The 22,411-nt window shown below is 36.6% G+C and overlaps 3 protein-coding genes and 2 non-coding genes across 5 annotated transcripts in view; 1 reads left to right on the top strand and 4 right to left on the bottom strand.

Annotated features, from left to right (window-relative positions):
• LOC101310880 overlaps positions 1 to 22,411 on the bottom strand; it is a 1,534,871-nt gene that overhangs the window by 258,609 nt on the left and 1,253,851 nt on the right. The window lies entirely within an intron of this gene.
• Positions 7,336 to 8,021, bottom strand: LOC101301081. The gene is made up of 3 exons (XR_184192.1): positions 7,934 to 8,021; positions 7,765 to 7,840; positions 7,336 to 7,672 (listed from the first exon to the last, which is right to left on the bottom strand). It is a non-coding gene; the product is annotated as an uncharacterized LOC101301081 (transcript).
• On the bottom strand, positions 10,251 to 13,841 carry LOC101311162 (telomerase Cajal body protein 1-like). The gene is made up of 14 exons (XM_004293468.1): positions 13,498 to 13,841; positions 13,342 to 13,404; positions 13,155 to 13,207; positions 12,920 to 13,000; positions 12,686 to 12,759; positions 12,466 to 12,548; positions 12,057 to 12,163; positions 11,813 to 11,955; positions 11,689 to 11,736; positions 11,421 to 11,473; positions 11,185 to 11,269; positions 11,022 to 11,088; positions 10,808 to 10,918; positions 10,251 to 10,632 (listed from the first exon to the last, which is right to left on the bottom strand). The coding sequence occupies exons 1-14, from the start codon at positions 13,698 to 13,700 to the stop codon at positions 10,520 to 10,522; spliced, it is 1,284 nt and encodes a 427-aa protein (XP_004293516.1). The 5' UTR covers positions 13,701 to 13,841; the 3' UTR covers positions 10,251 to 10,519.
• On the bottom strand, positions 16,789 to 21,127 carry LOC101293663 (pseudouridine-5'-monophosphatase-like). The gene is made up of 11 exons (XM_004293491.1): positions 21,086 to 21,127; positions 19,617 to 19,749; positions 19,341 to 19,527; positions 19,118 to 19,248; positions 18,932 to 19,001; positions 18,771 to 18,836; positions 18,021 to 18,175; positions 17,842 to 17,937; positions 17,388 to 17,539; positions 17,229 to 17,312; positions 16,789 to 17,131 (listed from the first exon to the last, which is right to left on the bottom strand). The coding sequence occupies exons 2-11, from the start codon at positions 19,702 to 19,704 to the stop codon at positions 17,003 to 17,005; spliced, it is 1,158 nt and encodes a 385-aa protein (XP_004293539.1). The 5' UTR covers positions 19,705 to 19,749; positions 21,086 to 21,127; the 3' UTR covers positions 16,789 to 17,002.
• TRNAD-GUC lies at positions 22,180 to 22,251 on the top strand. The gene has a single exon. It is a non-coding gene; the product is annotated as a tRNA-Asp (tRNA).

The raw sequence follows: 22,411 nt of genomic DNA, 5'->3' as shown, positions 1-22,411 counted from the left end.
AACCCCCACCAATATATTAGTCTTAGATATTATATCCCCACATATCTCACATTCCCATAATCCCGTACAACAACCAAAAAGGGGAAGCTTCTCTTGTACTCTATCCAACAAATAATTGACTATTATTGCTTGGTTTTTGCTCAATAACACAGAACCCAAACAAATATGGAAGAAACACGGTCAAACACCCAAAGCCCCAAGCCCCCAAAGTCCCAAACACTGAAACACACAGTTTTGATCGGGAAAAACCCCCAAACCAGACAGTGCCTCCGCTTTTGTAGCCGACTATTCTCCAAACCCAGAATCTAAGGTAGAACAGCCTGAACAGGTACTGCCTTTAAGGCTTTAATCCTTTTTCTTTCTATGTTGCTCAATTCTTCTTTTCGATCAAAAAGATATCGAAATTGATATGAGAGGCATGCACTTGAGCAACTTTTGGTTATGGAGTGAACTAGCTTGAGCAGCTTTTGATTATGGAGTGAACCAGCTCTTGGTGACAAGTCTGGTTATACCATGTGCATTTTATTATAGTCCAGACGTAGAGCTCCCATAAGAAAATATTGTTTTGTGTTTCTTTTGGGAAGATGCTTGTTCCCTGATGTGTTAAAAGCCATCTTTGTATATGTATGTACTTGCTGAAATTTAGGGATGTATAAAATCATGTATTGATTTGGGGTTATGAATATTATGAAAAAAGTGTGCCCCATGTATGGTTGGTTCTGCCTCCGCCACTGCATGCAAGTCTGCTTCCATTAGCTTTCCCTCAACATACTCATGTAATGGAAGAAATGTGAAGCACTGACCATCTGATATGTTCACCACCAGTACTCCATAACAAGTTGCTATTAAATGGCCCATGTCTGGAAGATCCATCCATCTTGCTTTGGGTGCCATATTAGATGCAAAATGGTTAAGTCGACGATGAAGTCGTTCGACACCAGATGGTCCTCCAAAGAGACCTTCATAAATATTAGGGATGCCTTTTAACTTATTTATTAAATCAGTTCTCACTTTACGCCAATGTTTTCTACCGAAACCCATAGCTGCTGCTACAACTCTAAAACCACAATTACCATCATCTTCAACATCCATTGAACCGGTAATATATGGCCTCATGCCAAAGATATATTGTACTGAATACTTTTGAGTTATCTCAAACCTTGGATCGTTTGAAGTTGGTTTGTTTGACTAGACAATAACAGATGAAAAATCAATGAGAAACATATCACAAGTTCACAACTAATATACTGTAAGTCAAAGCCAGAATATACTGTAATTCTAACATACTTTAGTTTTCTCAGCTTGATCATTTGCTCTCTTGCCATGTGACATACTAGTTCCCTTTTGAGCAATTGGTATTGAAGATGGACTATCACGCTCAGATAACAATACATCTACAATATCAAATCCGGATGGGCAACGACGTGTACTAGCGTCTACCTTACTTGGACGGCCTTTAGTTTTTGTCTTTTCAGCTGGTTCTTTACGTAAGGTACAACTTGGATTCATCAGCTCATCGATCTTCACCAATATTTGACGTTTTGTTTCCTCATCTTGTACTTCAGCCCACTCTGCTAAGCGATCTAAATGAGTTTTTACAGGAACTTTTTCAGGTAATTCCGAGTCTTCTGTAGTTGTTATGATCTCTAACCTTCTCCAGTGGCGATGCACAGATGATATTGTTATGGGACGGTCACGATGTTTATATTCAGCTATCTCATGTGCGCAAGGCAGTCCATGCGTTTTTCGAATAGCACAATTGCATAATGCAAGTTCTTGTCCAATATTATCAGCACTGTGTATTGAGTAATATAAATAAATTAGTATAGTTTCTACCATGAGTAAAATATAACACACAATTGAACTATACTATGTTTAAGTTACATGTTCGCTTCACACACAATCATGTTCAACGTAGAAATTGACACGAATCCTATCAAATATCTCAAGTATGTATGTCTGAAGTCGTGTTGCACAAAGCACCGGCTCTTTTCAAATGAAGCTTTAACTTCAACGTGATGTAAGCACAATAATGAGTGAATATGCTCCCATGACACACTGAAATCAAGTCGGGAAGACTTGAGCTCTCGCTTAAGCTTTGCATGTGCACTCTCCACCCTAGTCAAGAGATGAATTGGTGAGTAAAGTAAGCAAAGACATCAACATAAATATTGAAATATGGCAATACAAATATTTACCGGTTGGAAATTCTAGCACCAAGATGCATTATTTGCTTGTCCATGCCGCAACAAACAATTCCTTATACTTATTTAGCCAAGTGGTCTTCAGATAATTCATCTCCTTAGCATATGCAAAATATTTCCTTATACTTATTTAGCTAAGTGGTCTTCATATACGTTGTTCTCGTAGAACAGAAGAAAATTCTTAAGCGGGATATTTTATTTCAACTAGGTTTCTTTAGTTTTGATATGAATATCTTTTCTGGTAATTTTACGTGCCCACAAAGTCTTATATCATTTGTATAAAAAAAGGAGTAAATACTTGTGACACCCTGTAGTTTACACCTAAAATCAGTTTTGTCCCTCACTTTTTTTTTTAAACTGGTATACCCCTATACTTTGAATTCTCGACTGATTTGCCCTTTTCCCAGCTGGTTATGACTGTGACATGCTCATTAACAGTCTAAATAACCCTTCACTTTTATCTCTTCTAGCATAGTAATAGGGGGCTTAGACCTTGCTCTCAAAACTCAACCATTGAAGCTCTCACAAGCATTGTTAATGAGAATGTCACAGAGATAACCAGCTGGGAAAATGGTAAATCAGTTGAGAATTCAAAGTATAGGGGTATACCAGTTTAAAAAAAAAGTGAGGATAGGGGTATACAAAACTGATTTTAGGTGTAAACTACAGGGTGTCACAAGCATTTACTCCTAAAAAAAAGATGTGTATCTGGTAATTAGGGATGTGTTAATAAAATTTCTCTAAATGGAGTTATTGGAGTTGAATTCGAGAAAACAATAACATATGGAAAGAAGAAAATTAAGAGAAACTCACTTTGCAAGGAAGGAATTGTAAGGTTGATACATGGAAACTCAATCATACGAGATCAAGGTTGAAAGTTGCAATTGATGGATCAAACGTGATAGTTTTGATACCTACATATATTCTCCAAATTAATGGCAAATGTGGCCATAAGTCATATGCCAAAAAACCTATTATTATTTTTTACCATGTCTCGCCTCAACAATTTTCTCTCTCTGAAAACCTATGGCGCTTTGCTAGGGGTTTGTTTATCATCGACCTTTGTCGTCCTCGACTATACCTCAATCTTAGCCATGTCTGACCTAAATTCCTCCCTTGCTTCACTCTCTACTCCCTCTGAGGCCGCTCATGTCAACTTTGGGCCAACCGGAGAGGTTGCTCTTGAGGTTTCCCATCACTATATGGTTGGGCGACTTCACATGCGATGTCCGAGCGTCGCTGGTTTAATTTTATGGGTACGATCCCATCTATCTAGAGGCATCGATATGGTTTGCAGATACATTTAGAGGAAGATCAATTAGTGTTTTCAGGAAGCAAATCGAAACACTAGGTTCTTCATGGTGGGCCTTGGTTTTATCAAAATGCGGTGTTGGTGATGACGCCATACGACCAGATCTCTGTAGTGCCTCCTCTCCATTCCATTAAGACATGGGTCATGATTTTAGGGTTACCTCATATGCTGCATAATAGGAAATCTCTTCACATGATCGGCCATTCCATTGGTAAGGTTCACTATTTTGATTATTTGGCTTTGAATCGCAAAGACGAAAAACAGAAAATTCGTCAGACTATGGATACTTGGCAGCGCTACAAATTTTATCACAATTAATCATTTGCTTATGTGAATGTTGATGTTGAGATTATTTATGAGAAAATTTAAGGTCTCTACAAGTCATGTGGCCTCTTTGAGCATGTCGTTGAAGGTTGTGACAAACTATTTGTGTGGGAGAAGAAAGCTTTGCATGGCCTCTCAATTGCAATGATTGAAGAATTGACAATAGCGAAATAGAAATGCCTAATGTTACTTTTATGGGAAGTGATGCACTGAAAGCGAAAAAAACAAACACGAAGAGGAAGCTATACAATTGGCTGCTAAAATGAAGACTTTAGTGTTGATGCAACTGCCTGAGAAACATCTAATGGTGAATGATGAATTGATTGTTAGGGTTCTCAAAGCTTGCAAGGCTGGAGGTTTTGTTGTTCCCCCACTTGTTGAGCAACAACAATCTGCAAAACGGGGACGAAAGGGGATAACTGTGTGTCTTCTTATACAACCAGGGAAGAAGACACTCAAGGTGTCCACGGTTCTTACCTTACCTAGTATTCTGACAATTTGCCTACACGTATTGTAAAATAACATTTGCAAGACGATAGGATCACCTTAAATTTTATTAACATATTAACAAAGTTGATTGGTTGGAGGAAGCGGCTCCCATTCTCATTAATTAATTATCAAAATCTTTGATTGTAGATGGTTAGAACATGATTATAAACAATATACGACATGATATGTTGACACATGTAAATATGTCCTATATGTTAACAGAAGAAAATTTGTCATATATATGTTAACAAAAAGGTCTCCAAAGTTTATATTAGAGGCCTAGCTAATACCATTTGATCTAGCTAGTGGTGTAAGTCGTCTTTCTTTATAAATGAGATGTTGTGAGCAGGGGCGTAGCTGGGGGGGGTGGCAGCAGCAGCAGAAAGGTCATTTGACCTCGCTCAGTGTCTGAAAATCAAACTCCGATAGGTTCATGTGTCAGAAACTCTTCTCATTTGACCCCTATGTCCCTTTCTTTTTGGTCTAAAGTTGACCCCTTACATCAGAAAAACAAAGGAGCAAAGATAAAGACTAGTCTAAACATTGACCCAATTACCCACAATGTATAATTTACACCAACTGCGCAAGACTCTAGTTGATCAAAACAATATATTTTATAAACTCTTTTTTTAATTTTCTCCTCGTATTCTCTATGTGCCGTTCTACTCTTCTTTTCTTTTTTTTTTTTCTTGAAGAGGACACTATCATTTTTTTTCTATATAATTTACAAACAACAAGTTGAAAGATGCTACTGTTTCTTTTATATTTTGGTAGATTTATGAAACAAAGCAGTGTCGATTCAATAATCTACTACTATAATTATATACAATTTATCTAAAAGAAAATTAACAAAAATGTATGTAATAACCATTTTGGCTTGTGTTGAATGAAAACTGCACCTGATTTATATTTGATTAAAGAAAAAGATCAATACATGCAATATATGTTACCTATTGAGATTTTGATAAAAAGAATCGTTATTATATGCAATAGATTCTGACCCTCCTAATTATAGTTTCTGGCTACGCCACTAGTTGTGAGTTCGAGTCACAACAGACTCGTTATAATATTATTTAACTGAATAAAAAAAAAAAAAGAGTTTATATTAGAGGATGAGCGACTCTTCATTTCACTCTACAAATTAAGCACATACCTCTTGTCCATCTTCACCTTGATTGACTCTCATCCCTTAATCCTCAAAGTTCTGACCCTCTTTCTCTATACAAGCTCTCTATGTTGAATTATCACAGTTGAGGAAGTTGAAGCATCAACCTTGCCACTTCGATCCTTCTCCTTCTGTTTTCTAGTCTTTGGTGCGTAAAGGCTTGTTTGATTACTCCGAACACCATGTCGATCTTCTCAGTCTGCATCTGATCAAGTAAGTAAAAGTTGTGATCTTTGATATGAATACCGGCTAGCATAATCGATCGAGCATATTGTGAAGTCCGTAGACTATAAATTGTTGTGTTTTTCGGGGTTGTTGGGTCTTAAATATTTTTATCAGAATACACTATGAATCTTTTAGCTAGAAAACTCTCTGTATGAATAGGTTACCCTCCTGGGAAAAATTACCTAGGTACACCAAATACGAAAGACTATGGGTAACCTCAACTTACTTTGTTGGGCTTATGCGGGCTAGGCGGACATTAGAAGCCGCTAGGTGGAATGAGGCCCAGTAGGCCTATACGGGCTGGGGAGTCCACCATTCAAAAAACATAAAACCGACGCCCGGCGTCACTCTTTATTCTCTCTGCGTTTGCTTGAAGTAATGTGATGGACGCAACCAGCACAAACCAACGAGAGCAACAACGTAGAGCTCTCATCTGCGACAACGCCGGAGTACTAGTGTACTACTACTTCTCTCCCTAACTTTTCCGAATTTCCATTCTGTTCCTCATCATTTTCGAACAGTTACTTCATCCGATTTCATTGTTCAACTATCTGAATCAATCTGTATTCTGGGTAAATTTGCGCGCAGAACGTGAAATGTGGGTTTGCCGGAGAGAACTTCCCCACGTTGGTGTTCCCTTCCGGTGGTCGGAAGGCCATTGCTTTGCTATGAGGAATCACTCATAGAGCAAAAAATCAAGGTCTAAACTTTCACCGCTATTTGACTGGTGTAGGATGTTAATTCTGAAAAGATCATGTATTGATTTACATGAATTGGTGTAGGATATCATTGTTGGTGAAGCTTGCGCAGAGTTGTTGTGAACTAAACCCAGAGAAAACAAAATATTAAGGGCAGTGGATAACAAATTGGGCTTCTTGTTCTTTTATCCAAACATGGATGCATAACTTTTCAAAATTGGAATGTGCAAACCAAATTTAAGAACAAATACTAAATGGGGAAAACGTTTTGAACTTATAAATGATGCTTGCCAGAAACCAGATAGGTTGTCTTCCCAAATACCTAATTTAACAGCTAAAATTTAGCTGAGATGATAACAACTGTTATTAAGAACTTACTATGTTTGCTCTCAATAAGATCATCTAATTGATCTTGTCCCAATTAAATTTCTTCACTATTGTCATTAATCATTTTCAAACTTCTGTAACTGAAGCCTATTAGTTACCCAGTTTTCTCTCAATAAGATCTTCTAATTGATCATATACCCAAGGGTTACTGATAAATTCAAGCATTTTGACTTGCTGCAAAAGTAATATGATTTTCCTAATAACACAAATGAATCTAACATAAGCATCAGTAGAATCAAACCCATAAGATTCAGCAACCACATGAAATGAAATACACAGAAAACAGAAGCGAACAATTGCACAGAAACATAATTAAAATTTTATTATAAATCAAACTCATAAATTACAGAACCAAGTCTACATCCTTCATATTATTCTCAGTGGGAAGGGCTCAAAGATTGGAGCCCTTAAAAAACCAACTAGTAAAGTATCTCTCTTCCTTTCTTTCTTTCTTTGTTCCCTTGTTTCTAATACATGTACAGAAATAGATACACAGGCAAGTTTTGATCTTCAATGATCAAATTTGAAGAATCTGCTTGGTACCAATTTCTCCATATGTACACACACTACTCAAGCAAGCAAAGCAGGACATTTCTATATACAAAATCCCTGATTGCTCTCACTCATCTTCATCCATGAAAAGCCCTCTTCTTATTCCTTCCTCCAGTGAATCCAATAAGTTAACTGAAATCTCTTCAAGCTTTTTCCGGCTCGGTAGCGCCCTATGCAGCCTCTGCTGCCTCGGAGCATTAGGAGCTTCAATCTCATCCAAATCCTCATTCGACTCCGAGAAATCAATCTTAGTTCGAAAAGCCCGAATCTTTCTAGGTGTGCTATAAGCAAAATGCCACTTTTTCGCTATAATAGTCTGCAACAGCACAAAAACCATATCAAAATCAATCCCAAAATTAACCAAAGAGAAAACAAAATCCACAAACAAAGCAGTTCATAGATACTCACCGCTTCTCTAATCGCCTTAGATACATGGAACAGCTGTTTAAGATCCTCATGATCAACTCCACACAGAATCTTAATACTACAAAAAAAAACCCAAAAACAGAAACAAAATAAGTACCCCAAAATCACTGAAATCAGATTACAACATATTCAAATCCAAACTCAAACTTACCAGAATCTCCTGAGGCAAAGCTTCTAGTTTAGACACTTCCTCCTCGAAATCGAAACTGAACTCGAAACACTCGCTCCTCTGCTTCTTCAATGGAGTCTTGGGGCTCCTCAACTCAATACCAATACCCGAATCATCATCAACTTCAATCCTCTTCCTCCCGAAAGCTCTCACAAACCCTTCTCCTACTCCAAACGAAACGCTGCGTTTCAGTGAACTACTCCGGCACTTCCTCCCCAAAGCCATAATAACTCAAACAAAAAGACCTGACACGATATATAATCGGACTCAAGATTACGCACTAGATCACGCTTCTGTGTGTGTTTTAGTTGTGTTTGGTGTGAAAATTATAAGACCCAGAAGCACGGGATTGGATTTATATATACGGAGACGAAAATATAGCAGTGTTTCCTCGAAAAATGTGCACAGTAGAAAAAAGGAATAATCTAATCTAAAACGCGGAAATAGAGCAACCCCGAAATTTCTGTGGGGGAAAAATCTCGGGTCCCCTGTAATTTATCAGCGGTTAAAAAAAGGAAAACCAGGAGGGAAAACTAGCCGTTTGAACGTGACACGTGCCGAAAAACCAGCGCACGTGTGGGGCAGGCGGTGACGTGGCTGATATGGCCGGTCTGAGTCGGCTTTGTCGGTAGCTTTCTCATCAAGTTGGGGGACGTAGTGGAGGTTGGAATCGAGGTGTGGGATGGTGACACGTGGAGGGAAGGAGAATTGGACGGTGGGGATGCGGAGGTGGAGGCGGTGGGGAAGGGGAAGCATTGTTTGACTGAAGATTCTAGATTCTTGTAGCAGCCATCGGGTTGGACTAGACGTCAAAACTCAAAACAGTAGACGTGTTCTAGATTAGGCTCGAAAAGCATGTCAGTTAATTTTTTAAAATATTTCAGATATTTCTTCTTCTTCTTTTTTACTACTCTTTTTTACTTTTTACCCTCTCTTTCATACTCTTGGGAAATTATAGAAAATTATAGATGGGATTTATTTATTATTTATTATTTCATACCAAAAAAAGAATTGTAAACGGCATAACGAAGAGTGCCTTCCATTTAGGACACTCATGATTGGGTAATTTGAATCACAAGTTTTAAAAAACTAGTGTAATTATCTTTAATATAATTGCAATTAAACTTAATTTTCTCTTTAAAAACGTGTTTTAGAAAGATTTCTTAATGTGTTAGACAAACACTGCGGGTTAAGCAACAGGTAGTGATAGAGTGAGAGACAAATGATTCATGTGTCACATGATCCAACATAGGAAGAATATTAACCAAACAAACATATCTTAAATTAGATTTGAAAAATGCTTTGAGCCATCTAAATAAGTACGAATGCATAATGAACTAGACGGCCTTCAGAATAAGTCTCTTGGATTCTAATCTAAAATTTGAAAACATATTTACTTATTATCTACATTGTATCTAGAATCGATCGCAATTGTAAATTTTGTTAATGAACTACCAAAACATGGTGTCATCGAGTAAAGTTAATTGAGTATTTATAAATCTAAAAACAAGATAAGCTAAATTTATATATTTGTATCAATTTCCCTTTACCCAATTGTGAATAGTCTAAAATATTAAGCGTTGGTGGTGTTGTATTGGTTAGTACAACATTGATATCGATAATTCGTTAATACTAAGTACTAAAAAGGGACTACTCAGCATAATGGTTTATATTTTTTATGTTTTAGTACATGCCTCTACACTTTCTTTCAATCGAGGCATTTGTTTCGATAGTTCATTGTCTTTTTTTTTTATAGATTATTTATTGTTCTCGATACATCATATTCAAATACTTATATTACAACAATAATAGATAACTATGATATTAAATCTACGGAATGAAAAATCCAATACATCAATTTGCTATGCTATAAACAAAAAAAAAACATAGCAAATTATGCTTTCTTTGTTTTATTATGGCCATACGTTTTCTTTCAATTGAGGCATTTGTTTCAATTTCAATAAAGGTGTGGCTATTGACACCCTACATTGATTTGACTTATTATTATAAAAGCTACTCAATATCAAAATTAAAGAAAATCGATTATCCATCCAAGAAGATAGTCCCACATACAAGAAAAAATCCTATTTATTCACCATACTTGCTCATTTCACCTTGCATCTTAATTTTCCAAGAGTAAACCATAATAACTGATAATAAATGGATGGTAACAGATACAATAAAATAGCTAATTGACTGACTGATTTTGTGCACAACAAAAAAAGCTAATTGATGGAAATACTGTAATAAAGCCCCTGAAATTGGTTGGCCCTCACTGACATCTAAAATAAATAATTTTGATTCAAAATAAGGTTAATTGACTTGAGTCAACAGACAAACAATAAACAATTTCACAGGCACAGTCAGAGATACAATACTCCCCTCAAAATTGAGCTCCAATTTTGGCTACATATCACATATGGGATGCAAAGCCTGAAGACATTTTCTGTCTAACTGAAAGAAAGTTCGTATTCAGTTAGTGACTTAGTGTACACCAATGCAAGTGATATGTTTTTGACAAGAAGATGAGATGACTTGTTAGATGGGACACAGTAGCTTGGCTAATGGCTACAGAGTCTGGGAACAGTACTGGCTGTTGTGATTGTCGCCATAAATTTCAACATTGTTCTCCACCATTGAAGCAACAGAGAAACTCCACACGGAAGCACAGTTTTCATGACCTGCATACCAATAAAACTATTTACATGATGCTGAGTGGGAAGAACAAAGTTTGTTAAGACCATGGGTGACACACAGAGACGATTAGAGCCCAAAACTAGAATGTATACAATCTAATTACTATAAAACATCGCAAAAACTAAGGATTTTATTAAGTATTACGGTTACAGGAGCTACCACTCAAATGCAATTCATCTATGCCATCATCAGGAGGAAGAAATCTTCGGTGGCCTGAAGAAGATGTAGCCATTGGCAGAAATGGATGAAAAGAGAATCCATTAACAGTATCTGCAGTGTACAGAATATAGGAATGAGTTGGTAATAGAAGAGAATATATATATGCGAGCAGCGCTCGCACAAGTCTCATCTTTATAGGACACAAAATAAATACCCAATGCAGCTTGGAAGCCTGACACCCATTGTCCAGTTTGAAGATCATATATATGAACAAAACCGTCCTGGATCAAAATGCACAGACGAACACACCAGTCAGGGTGTTGAATTGGTTGTGCCATAATATATGCTCAGACAAGTATTTAAAGATAAGATGCTACCTGACCACCCGTACAAAGATAGCGGCCACGTGGCTCAATATCAAACAGAATCCGCTGGTTGGTATATTCTGCAGACCTATATAACCTATTACATGGTGCAAAAAGATAATGGTAGGTAAAAACATGAGAAAGAAAAAGGGAACAAGGAAAAAAAAAACTCCAAGGTACATAGCTTTATCAGACAGGATATGAAATACTCAAAAACTAAAAAGTTGAAAAATGAATAAGAATCTTACTTGTAGACAACATCAACAGATTTGCGTATATCCCAGCATAGTATATAAGGATCCTTCAAGCAACAATAGGCTAATGTTAATCAACATTGAAAATAGAAGTAAGAACATATATGTTACTACTGCATACTAGAATACTTCAAATAAGTATGTGTCATAATATAGTTGTTACATTTTTGGTTTACTACATTTCCAATAGTAAAAGTCCACCAAAACAGGACAAATAATTGTAAAAGCCAGCCAAAGGGAAGAAACAAGTAAATAATCCTACCTTCCGACCTCCAGTATATAAGTAATTTCCATCCTTTGAGAACTGGACCTGAAAGGCAACATGTTTCAATTCATCTGCTGAATTTACTATCAAATTCAAACGAATTTTAAAGATCCTGACTTACATGTGTAATCCCACCTTCATGTCCATGTAATACATATAAAAGTTCCATATTGTCTTCTCTATATATTCCAGTAGTCTTGCTGTAAGAGCCTATAGCTAGCAGTCCATTATGGGTTGGAGAAAAAGCCATTGCAGACATTATACCTGTCCAAAATAAAATAAACATGCTGAGGGCTATGCAATTGCAGAACTTCTTCAAGTTTATATTCGAGATATCATTAGATAGTTAAACTAAGAACATGTACCAGTTTGGCCTTCTTTATTTCCTTGAACCGTCGAATACTGGTTGTAATCTCTACCAGGGCGATGTAAATCAAACACCCTGACTAGTTTGTTGTATCCAGCAAAAATCCTAGAAAACAAAACAAGGGTCCTCTGCAGTTAGAATAGAAAAAAACCGCCAGATATTTTTTTATCAGAGACAATTTTAAGTGATTTTAATTCACCAAATTGCTTACAATGAAGCCCTATGCCACATTTCATCCTGTTTCACCTGATAGTTTCTTCTAATTTCCAATATTAAAGTTCAAAAATTGATTCCATGAAAAACTTTCTACTCTCAAACATGATAGGTTATTAGCACATACGATGAAGCAGAAAACGCGCATTTGTCATATGACATAATCCTGAGAAAGAAGAAGAAATGTTACTTACTTTGTTCCACCGGGATTAAAGGCAATTGAAAAAGCAGCTGTGATTTCATCCACAGCATCATAAGCACGGTAAGTGCAACGTAGCTGCAGTTCTCAGTCAAAAGAGAAACTGTCATAACAGCTATAGGAACACAGAACTAACAAAACCATATTATAGTTAAGGAATATCCGACATCTACTCTCAGAAAAAGTTCTAAAGTCTCCAAATTTCAACAGCGCACCTGACCAGAAGAAGCGTCCCAAAGATGAATCGGATGATCTCGAGCTGTACTTGCAAAAACACAGGTAACTGGGTCTGCAAATGTAAACCAAATTCCAAATCAATCTTTAATTTACAGCATCATAAAGCTGCTGAAATTCACTTAATAATATCTACCACTATAATATTTCAAATTTACATAATGACTGCTAGTAATAGGATAAAATTACGCCCGCTAAAAGAGTTAAACAAGTACCTGAGGCAGACATGTAAGGGTACCAACAGTAGTCATATACCGACTCCCCCTCATTCATAACAAGGCTTGCAGCGTACGAGTCTGCAGCTTAAGAGTAAAATCACCAAGTAAATATATAAAGTCCAAAAAAGACCAAAAGCATCATTCCAAATATAAATCAAACCTAGCTCGAAAACGAAACTTTACATCCTCAAGCAACACTAACCAAAAACGGATCGTGTGATCACAAACTTACCTTCATCAGCAGGCACAGAATAGCCGTTAACGTATTCATTCCCACTTTCCGGTCTGTCAAAATGTACACAAGCTTTTAATTACATTTTTAGAGCCATAAATTCAATCAAAAACTTGCAATGTCGTGTTCTAATTTCTACAGATTGAAGTAAACAACACTAAATCAGCCGAAAAACGAAGAAACTTACAATGCGAAAACACGGAGGGTGTTGTCCTCAGAACTGGTGAGGAAGCAAGAACCATCTGGGGACCTAAATTCACAACAACAACAACAAAATTGAAGAAAAAAAAATTAAAAAGAAAAAAAGTGAAATTGAAAGAGAGGTTGAGTTGGGAGAGGTAACCATTTGACGGCCTTGAGGAAATTGTTAGGGTTTGAAGGAGTTCTGAACTGGTGGGAGAAGTGGTAGGTTCTCTGGGGAGGAACGTCGAACCGAATCGCCGGCCATGAGTACTCTTCTTCTTGCTGGATGGGGTTTTCAGTAATTTCGGGGTCTGGTTTGGGCGAATTGGATAGATGTTGCTGCTCTTCTTCTTCTTCTACCATTGCTGCTCTACTTGGCCCTTTCTGTGTGTTTGGGATTACCGCCAAAACTAGGGTCCGCTCTCTGCTGCTTCAGTTCACTTCAGTTTGAACCGGGTCGATGAACCGGGTTGCGAGAGGCCCAATTACTCAATCCTTTATATTAAAACCGATCTAATCTTTATTTTTTTCTTTTCATGTACATTTTTCTCATTAAATTGGCAATGCTGGTCCGGGGTGGTGAGCAGAGCAAATGCATACATGAGACAAAGTCAATTGCTCATTTGTCGATTGGTACTATTAATTAAAATAATTAAACAAACATAACAATTATTTAATCTTCACTGAAACAACTACAAGCCTCGCTTCACTGTCGAGACTATAATCTTAAAACTACCTCAAACATAAACTCTATAACCAAATCAGTAATTTTTTATCACCTCTAAATTAACATGCAACACACAGATTTTTACCAACTCACGATTAAATACCTAAATTAGAAGAGATCATTACCTTCACAGCTTCGAAACAAAGTCTGGGATCCCAAGCAACAACTCCTTCTCGATCGTAGTAGCTTCTCTGCTCTAGCTCCATGAGTTCCCGAAGCCCATAGTTGACGTCTCACTCCCGAGCTCCTCCAATGCTTCGTCTCTTCCTCTACCAATATCAATAACCCGATCAATCTTCCACAACAACACCATAACAAATCCAAAACCTCAAATACATAAACCACCTCACCTTGATTTATTAAAGCTCTAGCTCCACCTCTCAAATCTCTGCCGAAACTCGAATTTAAGCCCTAAGGCTTGCCTTGATGTTGTTGCGTCCGAGAGGCGTCTAGGGTTCCTTCTCCTTGTTGCAGTGGCGATCTTGAACTCTAAGGATGACAACAACATCGAGAAGCAATATGACAATGATGGGAGAACCCATAAAGAAAGAAAGGATAAAGGATTGCTCTCTTTTGTCAATGCACCAATTAAAGGTAATTTGCTTGATCAAGGACTAAACATTTCAAACTTGGAATAATTCATTAATTCAAATGTCTTTTGATCAAGGACTAAAATTTCAATGATTACATTTCGACAGAAATTTTGGGGAAATATCAATTGCAGTAAAAAAATGAGAAAATTGACAGAAATTTGAAAAAAAAGAAGGAAATTTAAACCAAACTTTAAGAGATGTTTGTTTTCTATATTATGTACTATATTTGAAAAGAAAACCTTGAATAAACATTGAGCTATAAGGAGTTGTAGTAAGTTAAGATGAAAATGTTAGTGCTGAACCATTAATAATTAAGAAGTGTAGGTAAAAAAGTTAGTTGTAGATTAAACATGTACTTAAGTTTTTACTTTTCAGATTCGAAAAGAAACCAATATATATTGTAAAGATATTAAGATGAACAAGTTGGATGATTAGTAGGGTTCGTTAAAGCGTTAAGCTTGTACTAACCCAAACAAGGTTTGAATCCCCTTGGGTGCAAAATTGAAGAAAATTTTATTTTAAAGGAGACAAGGAGGAGTGGAGGAGAAAATTTATTTTGGATGGTAATTGAAGAAAATGAAGAACTAAATTGACGAGGAAGAGATGAGGAGAAGCTAAATTTCTGTGAAATTTGGGAGGAAATATCAGCTGCAATTACATAGTAGCAACATTAAATGTTACTGTAGTGACAGTGATCAAGTAAAAAAGAAAAGAAAAACTGTTCAATCTCATTACTTGACGTACTCAAACGTACATGTTTTTCATGTAGTTACTGCAAAAAGTTTCATGATACAAGAGTTTCTCGAAATGCCTTATTATATATAAGGGAGTTAGAGGGAACCCTATAAGTACGTGGTGCAATATTATAAGGGATGAGAAAACCACTCCTTAAATTGTAATCCACACTATTTTTTTCTTTTTCTGGTAACTTAAATTTTATTCTTAGGGCATCTCCAACAATCCATTCTATACTCATACTCATACCTATATTTTGAGTCACCCAAAACACATTACTATTCAAACCCATATTTCATCTCCAACCATTATGTCAAAACTCATACTTATACCCAAATTTAAATCATTTTATATAATTTGTGTATAAGTATGGGTTTTGGTCATCAACAGATAAATAAATTTCATATATAGTGTTTAGGGTTAAATGATTTGTATAACAACAAATAAATTATATAAATCATACATAATAATTTAATATAATATGTTGTCCTAGTTAAAATTAAATAATTTTTTTATTTTTAAAAATTAATAACTTGCTATTTTTATACCAAAAGACAAATATGACGTGACATTACATGAGTTAAATGTTGATAGGATAGTGAGATTGCGGGTTAGATTTTTATCTGCCACGTGACAATGTCTATCTTCTCAATAATTACATATCCGATAAGATTTCGGATCTCGAATTTTAGGTATACTTTAGCTTCTCGTGTCGTTGCGTGAGAGGCTAGTGAAATTGCGTTTTAGATTTTTATTTGCCACGTGTCATATCTTATCTTGATCAATCATTTTTGGTCTGTCCATAAATACGAGGCTCTTCACGTGCAGCTACTGGCTCGTGGGTCCCACGCAAGTTGCAAATGGGTTTCCTCCTTCACAGTCGACCCATTTTGGGTCGTGGGTCTGGTAGGAACCCATAGTTGGGTATAGGTTTTGATTGTTGGAGATGAGTTTTTATGAGTTTTGAGTATGGGTATGGGAATAACAACTCTTGTTGGAGATGCCCTTAGTGACTTAAACTTTGTCTTTTGTAAGTGTGTTAACTAAAAAAAGGAAAATAGTGAATTTCAATTTGAGGGAGTGTAGATTTCACATCCTTATTATAAATGACAAAGATTGCACCACGTATTTACACTTCTGTCTGGTGTATGCTGACTTTAAAATTTGTGTGATTGTATCGACATTTATTAGTACTAGTGTGAAGATTGCACGAGTTATAAATTGCTGTGACCAATTTTTACCTCCTTTTGTACATTATCAGATTTTTCTTGTTTCTTCTCTAGTGTACACTAGACACTTCGTCTAGAAAAGGAAATCATCATCAGGTATGTGTAGCTGGAATGAGTATCATGTTTTGAGAAAATGGAAGACGCAGTAACTTATATGCCAATCATTGCTGCAATAACTTCATGTTTATGAAGTGTCGGTAATTTACAATACAATGAAATGAGTACATGATATATGGGATTGTAATACACACCATTATGTTTCATGAAGCGACTCGAAAAGAGAGAATGTTATTGTCTCAATAATGTGTACAACAGTTTCAAACTACACTGGCAATTAGCCAATGCAGTACAGTAGAGTTTGGGAATTCCCAGAGGGCATCCTTATGTAGAAATCTTAAGATATGGGTCATCTTTGAATTTTGAGTACATTGGAAGATCAAGAGCTTCCTCTGCAATTTTCCTGTCCTCATGGATCTTTTCGATCAAGCTCTCTAGAGATGGGAAATTGGCCTGTGCAATTTCATAACAAAATATCAAAAAGAAAAACAAAAGATGGAGAAATGGGTAACTTGCTCTAAGACATTGATTAATTCAAGTGTATTTATACCTCAGGCCGTATGTACCCAACTATGATAAGATGCAACTCCTCCCCATAGAAGTCCTCGTCAAAGTCATGAAGCAGCCATGGCTCCTGCGTTACAATTGAACTTATAAGCAAGAAGAAAAGTACTTGTAATGGGTGAGTTGTGTGTTTTAAAACACTCACTATAGTCTTTTCAGCGTTGTTGAAATAAGGATTCCAACCAATACTCATGACCATTTTAAAGACACCTAGGGTTGGTAATCCAGCCCAACCAAAATATACCCCCGACGGATGTTCTGAAAGGAGAGTCGAAAATTGCTCGGTGGATAGATTAGCTGGAGAAAAGATGGTAGCACCCGTATCAGGATAAAAAAATGAAACAACATTATCATGCACATAAAGAGAAAGAAAAATCAAATCACAAGCTACAAAGCAATTATCTAAAGCTCAAAATGTGGGTGAACCAACGGACACGAGCATATTCACAGTATAAGCTAGATGAAATAAAATGTATATATATTATCATCTCAGACATACAATATCAATTATCAGTGTCATCCCAAGACATGTAGACTTGTTACACTGGTAATGGAGAGTCTAACGGAATAAGCCAACAGCAAAAAGCTTAGTCCCTAACCTGTAGGGATCCCAAGTACTTTTGAACCCCGACCAAATCCCTTAATGACAGGACCACCAATTTGCCATGGTTCTATTGGTAAAGTGTCTTTTATCCCTGCAACAGCAAATCAATGCTGATGAAAATGGTAAATACAAGTTGCACATGGATGAAGAAAGGAGAAAGATATTGGGGTTTACAATCTTTGAAAGGAGGTAGGCCCCACTTTTCAGGATGAAAATCAAGTAGAGAGTTGATCACCTCATCTGCTGAAGTATAGAGATGGGATTGCTTTGGCAGAGAGGGTACAACAACTACCTGCATTCCAGCAGCTTTACCAGCTGTCACACCTGGCCTGAAGAACCCCAATACAGAAATGTTAAGAAAGAAATGCAAAGGAAAGCGACATTAGTTTTTAAGTCACACACATCATCAGGAAGAAAATCTAGCATCTACATTGCCAGAACAACTTTTGCCAAGAAAAATTAACAACCCAATCTTTTTGTAGCAAGTACAAATTTGTGGGATTTTACACTGTAAATTTGGAGGCAAATAGAAGGTGTAACAAAACAATTTCCTATGCAGATCATTTTGATATTGAATAGCTACAAAGGGAAGAAGCCAAGGTCTATGGATAATCAAAATCTATTTCATAAATTTAGATTTGCTTTTGACAGAAAGAATCAACATCAGATTCATTTTTGTGAGCTACTTGTCAAATAGAATGCATTCATTACATGAAAGATTAACCTTTAGGTGAAAAAATCAATGTCCTGAGACCGGTGAGTAAACATAAGAGGAACAGGGTCAATGATCAGATTACTGGAGTCAAACCCAAGTTGGAACCATGTAAAATGAAACAAATTGTACATCTACTTACAAAAACACACACAGAACAATCTTGTTCTAAAACAAACATATTCTGCAAAAAGCAAAGTAAGCTTACTCACAAAGAATCTTCAATGACAAGGCAGCTGGAAGGTTCAATATTTAATCTTTTAGCAGCTTCAAGGAATCTACATTGGAAAATTGTAAAATCAGAGTTTCAGAACATTAATTATTATAAGCTAAAAGGAAGCCAGAATCAAACTAAATAGTGTTGCATTCTCACAACTCAGGAGATGGCTTCGCTGATGTTACTTCGTCACCTCCAATGATGACTAAGAAGGATTCTTTCCAGCCTACATTTGAATGCATAAGAAGAAAATAAGTAACATCAATATAACATATCAATGCATATCATACTAAACAAGTTTCAATCCAAAGAAAAATAAACAAGATCATATTAGAAGCATACCCTGGTGAAAAGAAATTTTGGTTTCTATGTTTTCTCTTGGAGAGTTTGAAGCCAATGCTATCGGCACTCTATGACCACTCAAATGTTTGATTAGGCGATTGGCACCTGGAAGAGCTTTGATGTTGCACCACCTAGAGCGACAATAGACCAAGGTCATAAGCCATTTAACAGGAAAGTATTGGCTAATTAATGGTGATTGAAAGTATGTGCATAAGTTAATTACTGATTGGAGAAAATTGGGTTAATCTCTGAGAGTAATTCACTAGATGTGCAAGATAGTCCATAATCCTCCACAACAGCAGTTGCAGCTTCGAGTGGTGTTTTCCCAGCTATCTTTTGAACTTCTCGCCCATCCCATTTCTTTCCATACTTGCCCAAATAAGCTCTTAAAACATCACTTACTATGCCATCTGTGATTAAATTAAGATTGTCAGAATAAAAATTGCAGGCAACGTGTGTAATAGAAAAATGGAAATGCTACTTGGGAGCAGAAGCGAACCTGTGTGTAATAGTGTACCATCCAAATCAAGGATAACACACGACACTAATTTCTTTAGTGGCTCTGCGATGGACATCTTCAAGACCATATACAGATCTCAGAGACTGACTATGCTCTGATCAATGGAACATCTCTGAAGATGACGCAAATTCAATGATTAAACTATTAATAGTTTATCCAAATCTATAACCAGAATCCAACATTAAGAAACTAACTAGTAACAACAACTCAACATTGCCCTCTCTTACAATGCATAAAAGATATCAGAGAAAGTACTAGCAAAATTCATTTCTGCCATCTTTTGCATAAATAAAGTAATAAAAAGTTATACGGCTAATGTAATACATAACTATTAAGTGCCGAACTCAACACACTTTGTATTTGATCCTCATAACATCAACTGTTAAGAACTATACGAAAAATAGGTCCAAAAGCACAGCCAAATCGAGACATGGTTCTATAAGAAACCAAACAAATGCGGTTCTTCCGAGGCTAGTCTTACCAAACCAATGTAGAATTCAACTGTGAAGATCAAATATGTTTAAATACACCAACGCGATAAACTAATTCCATAATAAAAAGAGGAATTTCAGATAGTTTTCATGCCAAAATGCACCAAAATATTCACTTCAAAAAGAAATTTCCACCTAATTTAAAAGCAGCAGGTGCAATTTGTAACAGAAACAACAATTTCCAGTTGAATTATGATCTTGTTACTAATAGAAACTCGAATGCAAAAAATTTCATACACACAATCAGTGTCCAAAAATGAAATCCCCAGCAGATAAGCATGAATTCTGGAGCATATGATCTTCAAAGTAATGGAGCGATGTGATTGTGAGCGAATCATATGAAATCAAATATGCTTAGGTAAACTGAGATGAACGAATTTCACAGGAATAAGAAAATTTCAGATGAATAAGCTTCGGATATGGATTCATGGCACTCAGGGACAGAACCAGCAATGAAAACTGGGGTGTGCTACATTTGCCTTAGGTTGGGAACTAAAAAAAATTGGCAAGGTCTGTTTTGTTTTCAAGGATTATCTCACCTGCATATATAACATAGGTCTGAACACTTTAATATTCATCTTTACATCCTCAACAAGATCATGTATAAAAATACCATCGACAAAAGTTATTACTTCAATCCAACAAAATAAAATAGACACAAACCAGCTGCCAATAAAATAAAAAAACCAGCAGCTGCAGGTTTCATAGTATACAACAGTACTGGAAGAAGACCATACGGACACACAAAAAGACACAAACTTTACTCGCATTCGTTTATGCCCAATTTCAATTTGGCTTTGAAATCCTGCCCTGAACCACCCCAATTCGTTTCTATATCAAAAGCAGCAATCCTTACTAAACAATGGGATTAACAAATCTTAAATCCCCAATAACAAAACCTATGTCACAATCCCAATTCATCCAGAAATTTTCTATTATGATAAATAGAAACGATACCTGGAATGGCTTAATCAATAGATTAAGGCTTGAGAACTTCAATCTGAGAAGAGTGTGCACAACATATAGAGATGAGAGAGAGAGAGAGAGAGCTCAGAATTTGAGACTGCTTACCTGAACTTCAAGTAGTAGAGACGTCGCCACGTTTGGGAACACAGAGTAGATTGTGATAGGGTATAGAGATGGATTTGATTGGTACAAAATCCTTAACCTTTACCGTTTGTTTGTTACGGTAGATATTGAATAGGAATGGAATACTTTCCAAAGCAAAATTACTGTTAAAAAAGAAAAAGCCCAAGAGACTGAGGTCTCTTTCAACGCCTAGAATCTCTAATCTCAAACCTCGCCGCCGCTGCAACTCTTAGCCGTCATGGAGCTGGATCTATCTCGTCACTACTTGACGCCGCTTCGATCAAAACTGGAAGAACCAGAAGAAGAGAGTCGAGATCTGAAGATCGATGATGGTAGATGAAATGCACTCTTGAAATCCCACAGTAAGTTGGTTGCAATTGCAGCGGGGCGCCGATCGAGTACTTCGTCAATTGAGACGTACACAGAGAACTATTAGAAATTGAATAGAATAGAAGAAGATATCAGATGAAAAATTGATGATTTAGATGAGGTAGTAGATGGAGGTTTGGAGGTTGAAGAGGATGGTGTCTGAAGGTTGGAGTCTTGGAGATTGAAGATGGTGACGATATCTTTGCCTGTAAAACAGTGAGACAGTCGCAGTGAAGAGAAGCTGTTGTAGTTTCGGCCTTTTTCGAAACGAAGTTGGATAATTTTAATAACACCCTTTTAATAAGATTTCTAATCCATGTCTGACAGGAATAAAATTTTCTGCTCTGACCATGCCTGCGCCTCCAAACGGCCAGATAGGAAAAGTTTAATGAAATCCGGGTCCTATATCCGGTGAAACAAACACGGTCGTCGTGAAAGAGATTGAGGAGAGAAGAAGAAGAAGAAGAGGAAGTAGAATCTGGAGGAAGAGAACTGGCTGGACACTGTGAGACTGAGAAACCAAGACGTGGAGGGATTCTTACATAACAAAATACTTAATATTTTATAATATTTGATATTATCTTAGCAACCGAGTCGTTGTAGTATAGTGGTAAGTATTCCCGCCTGTCACGCGGGTGACCCGGGTTCGATCCCCGGCAACGGCGACTTTTTATATCTTTTGTTTAAAAATTAAATTTTTTTTTTTCGGAACATTATTATTATTATTTTAAAAAAAAACTTAAAAGCCAACTTTCAATCTCCATTGCTTTTCCCTCTCCATTTTCAGTGTTAACCTCACTGCCCTAACCACCGCTGATCGCTCTT

Source organism: Fragaria vesca, linkage group LG3 (assembly GCF_000184155.1).
Source record: "Fragaria vesca subsp. vesca linkage group LG3, FraVesHawaii_1.0, whole genome shotgun sequence".
NCBI lineage: Eukaryota > Viridiplantae > Streptophyta > Magnoliopsida > Rosales > Rosaceae > Fragaria > Fragaria vesca.
The sequence above is the reverse complement of the archived record's forward strand: the minus strand, read 5'-3'. Positions and strand labels throughout refer to the sequence as shown.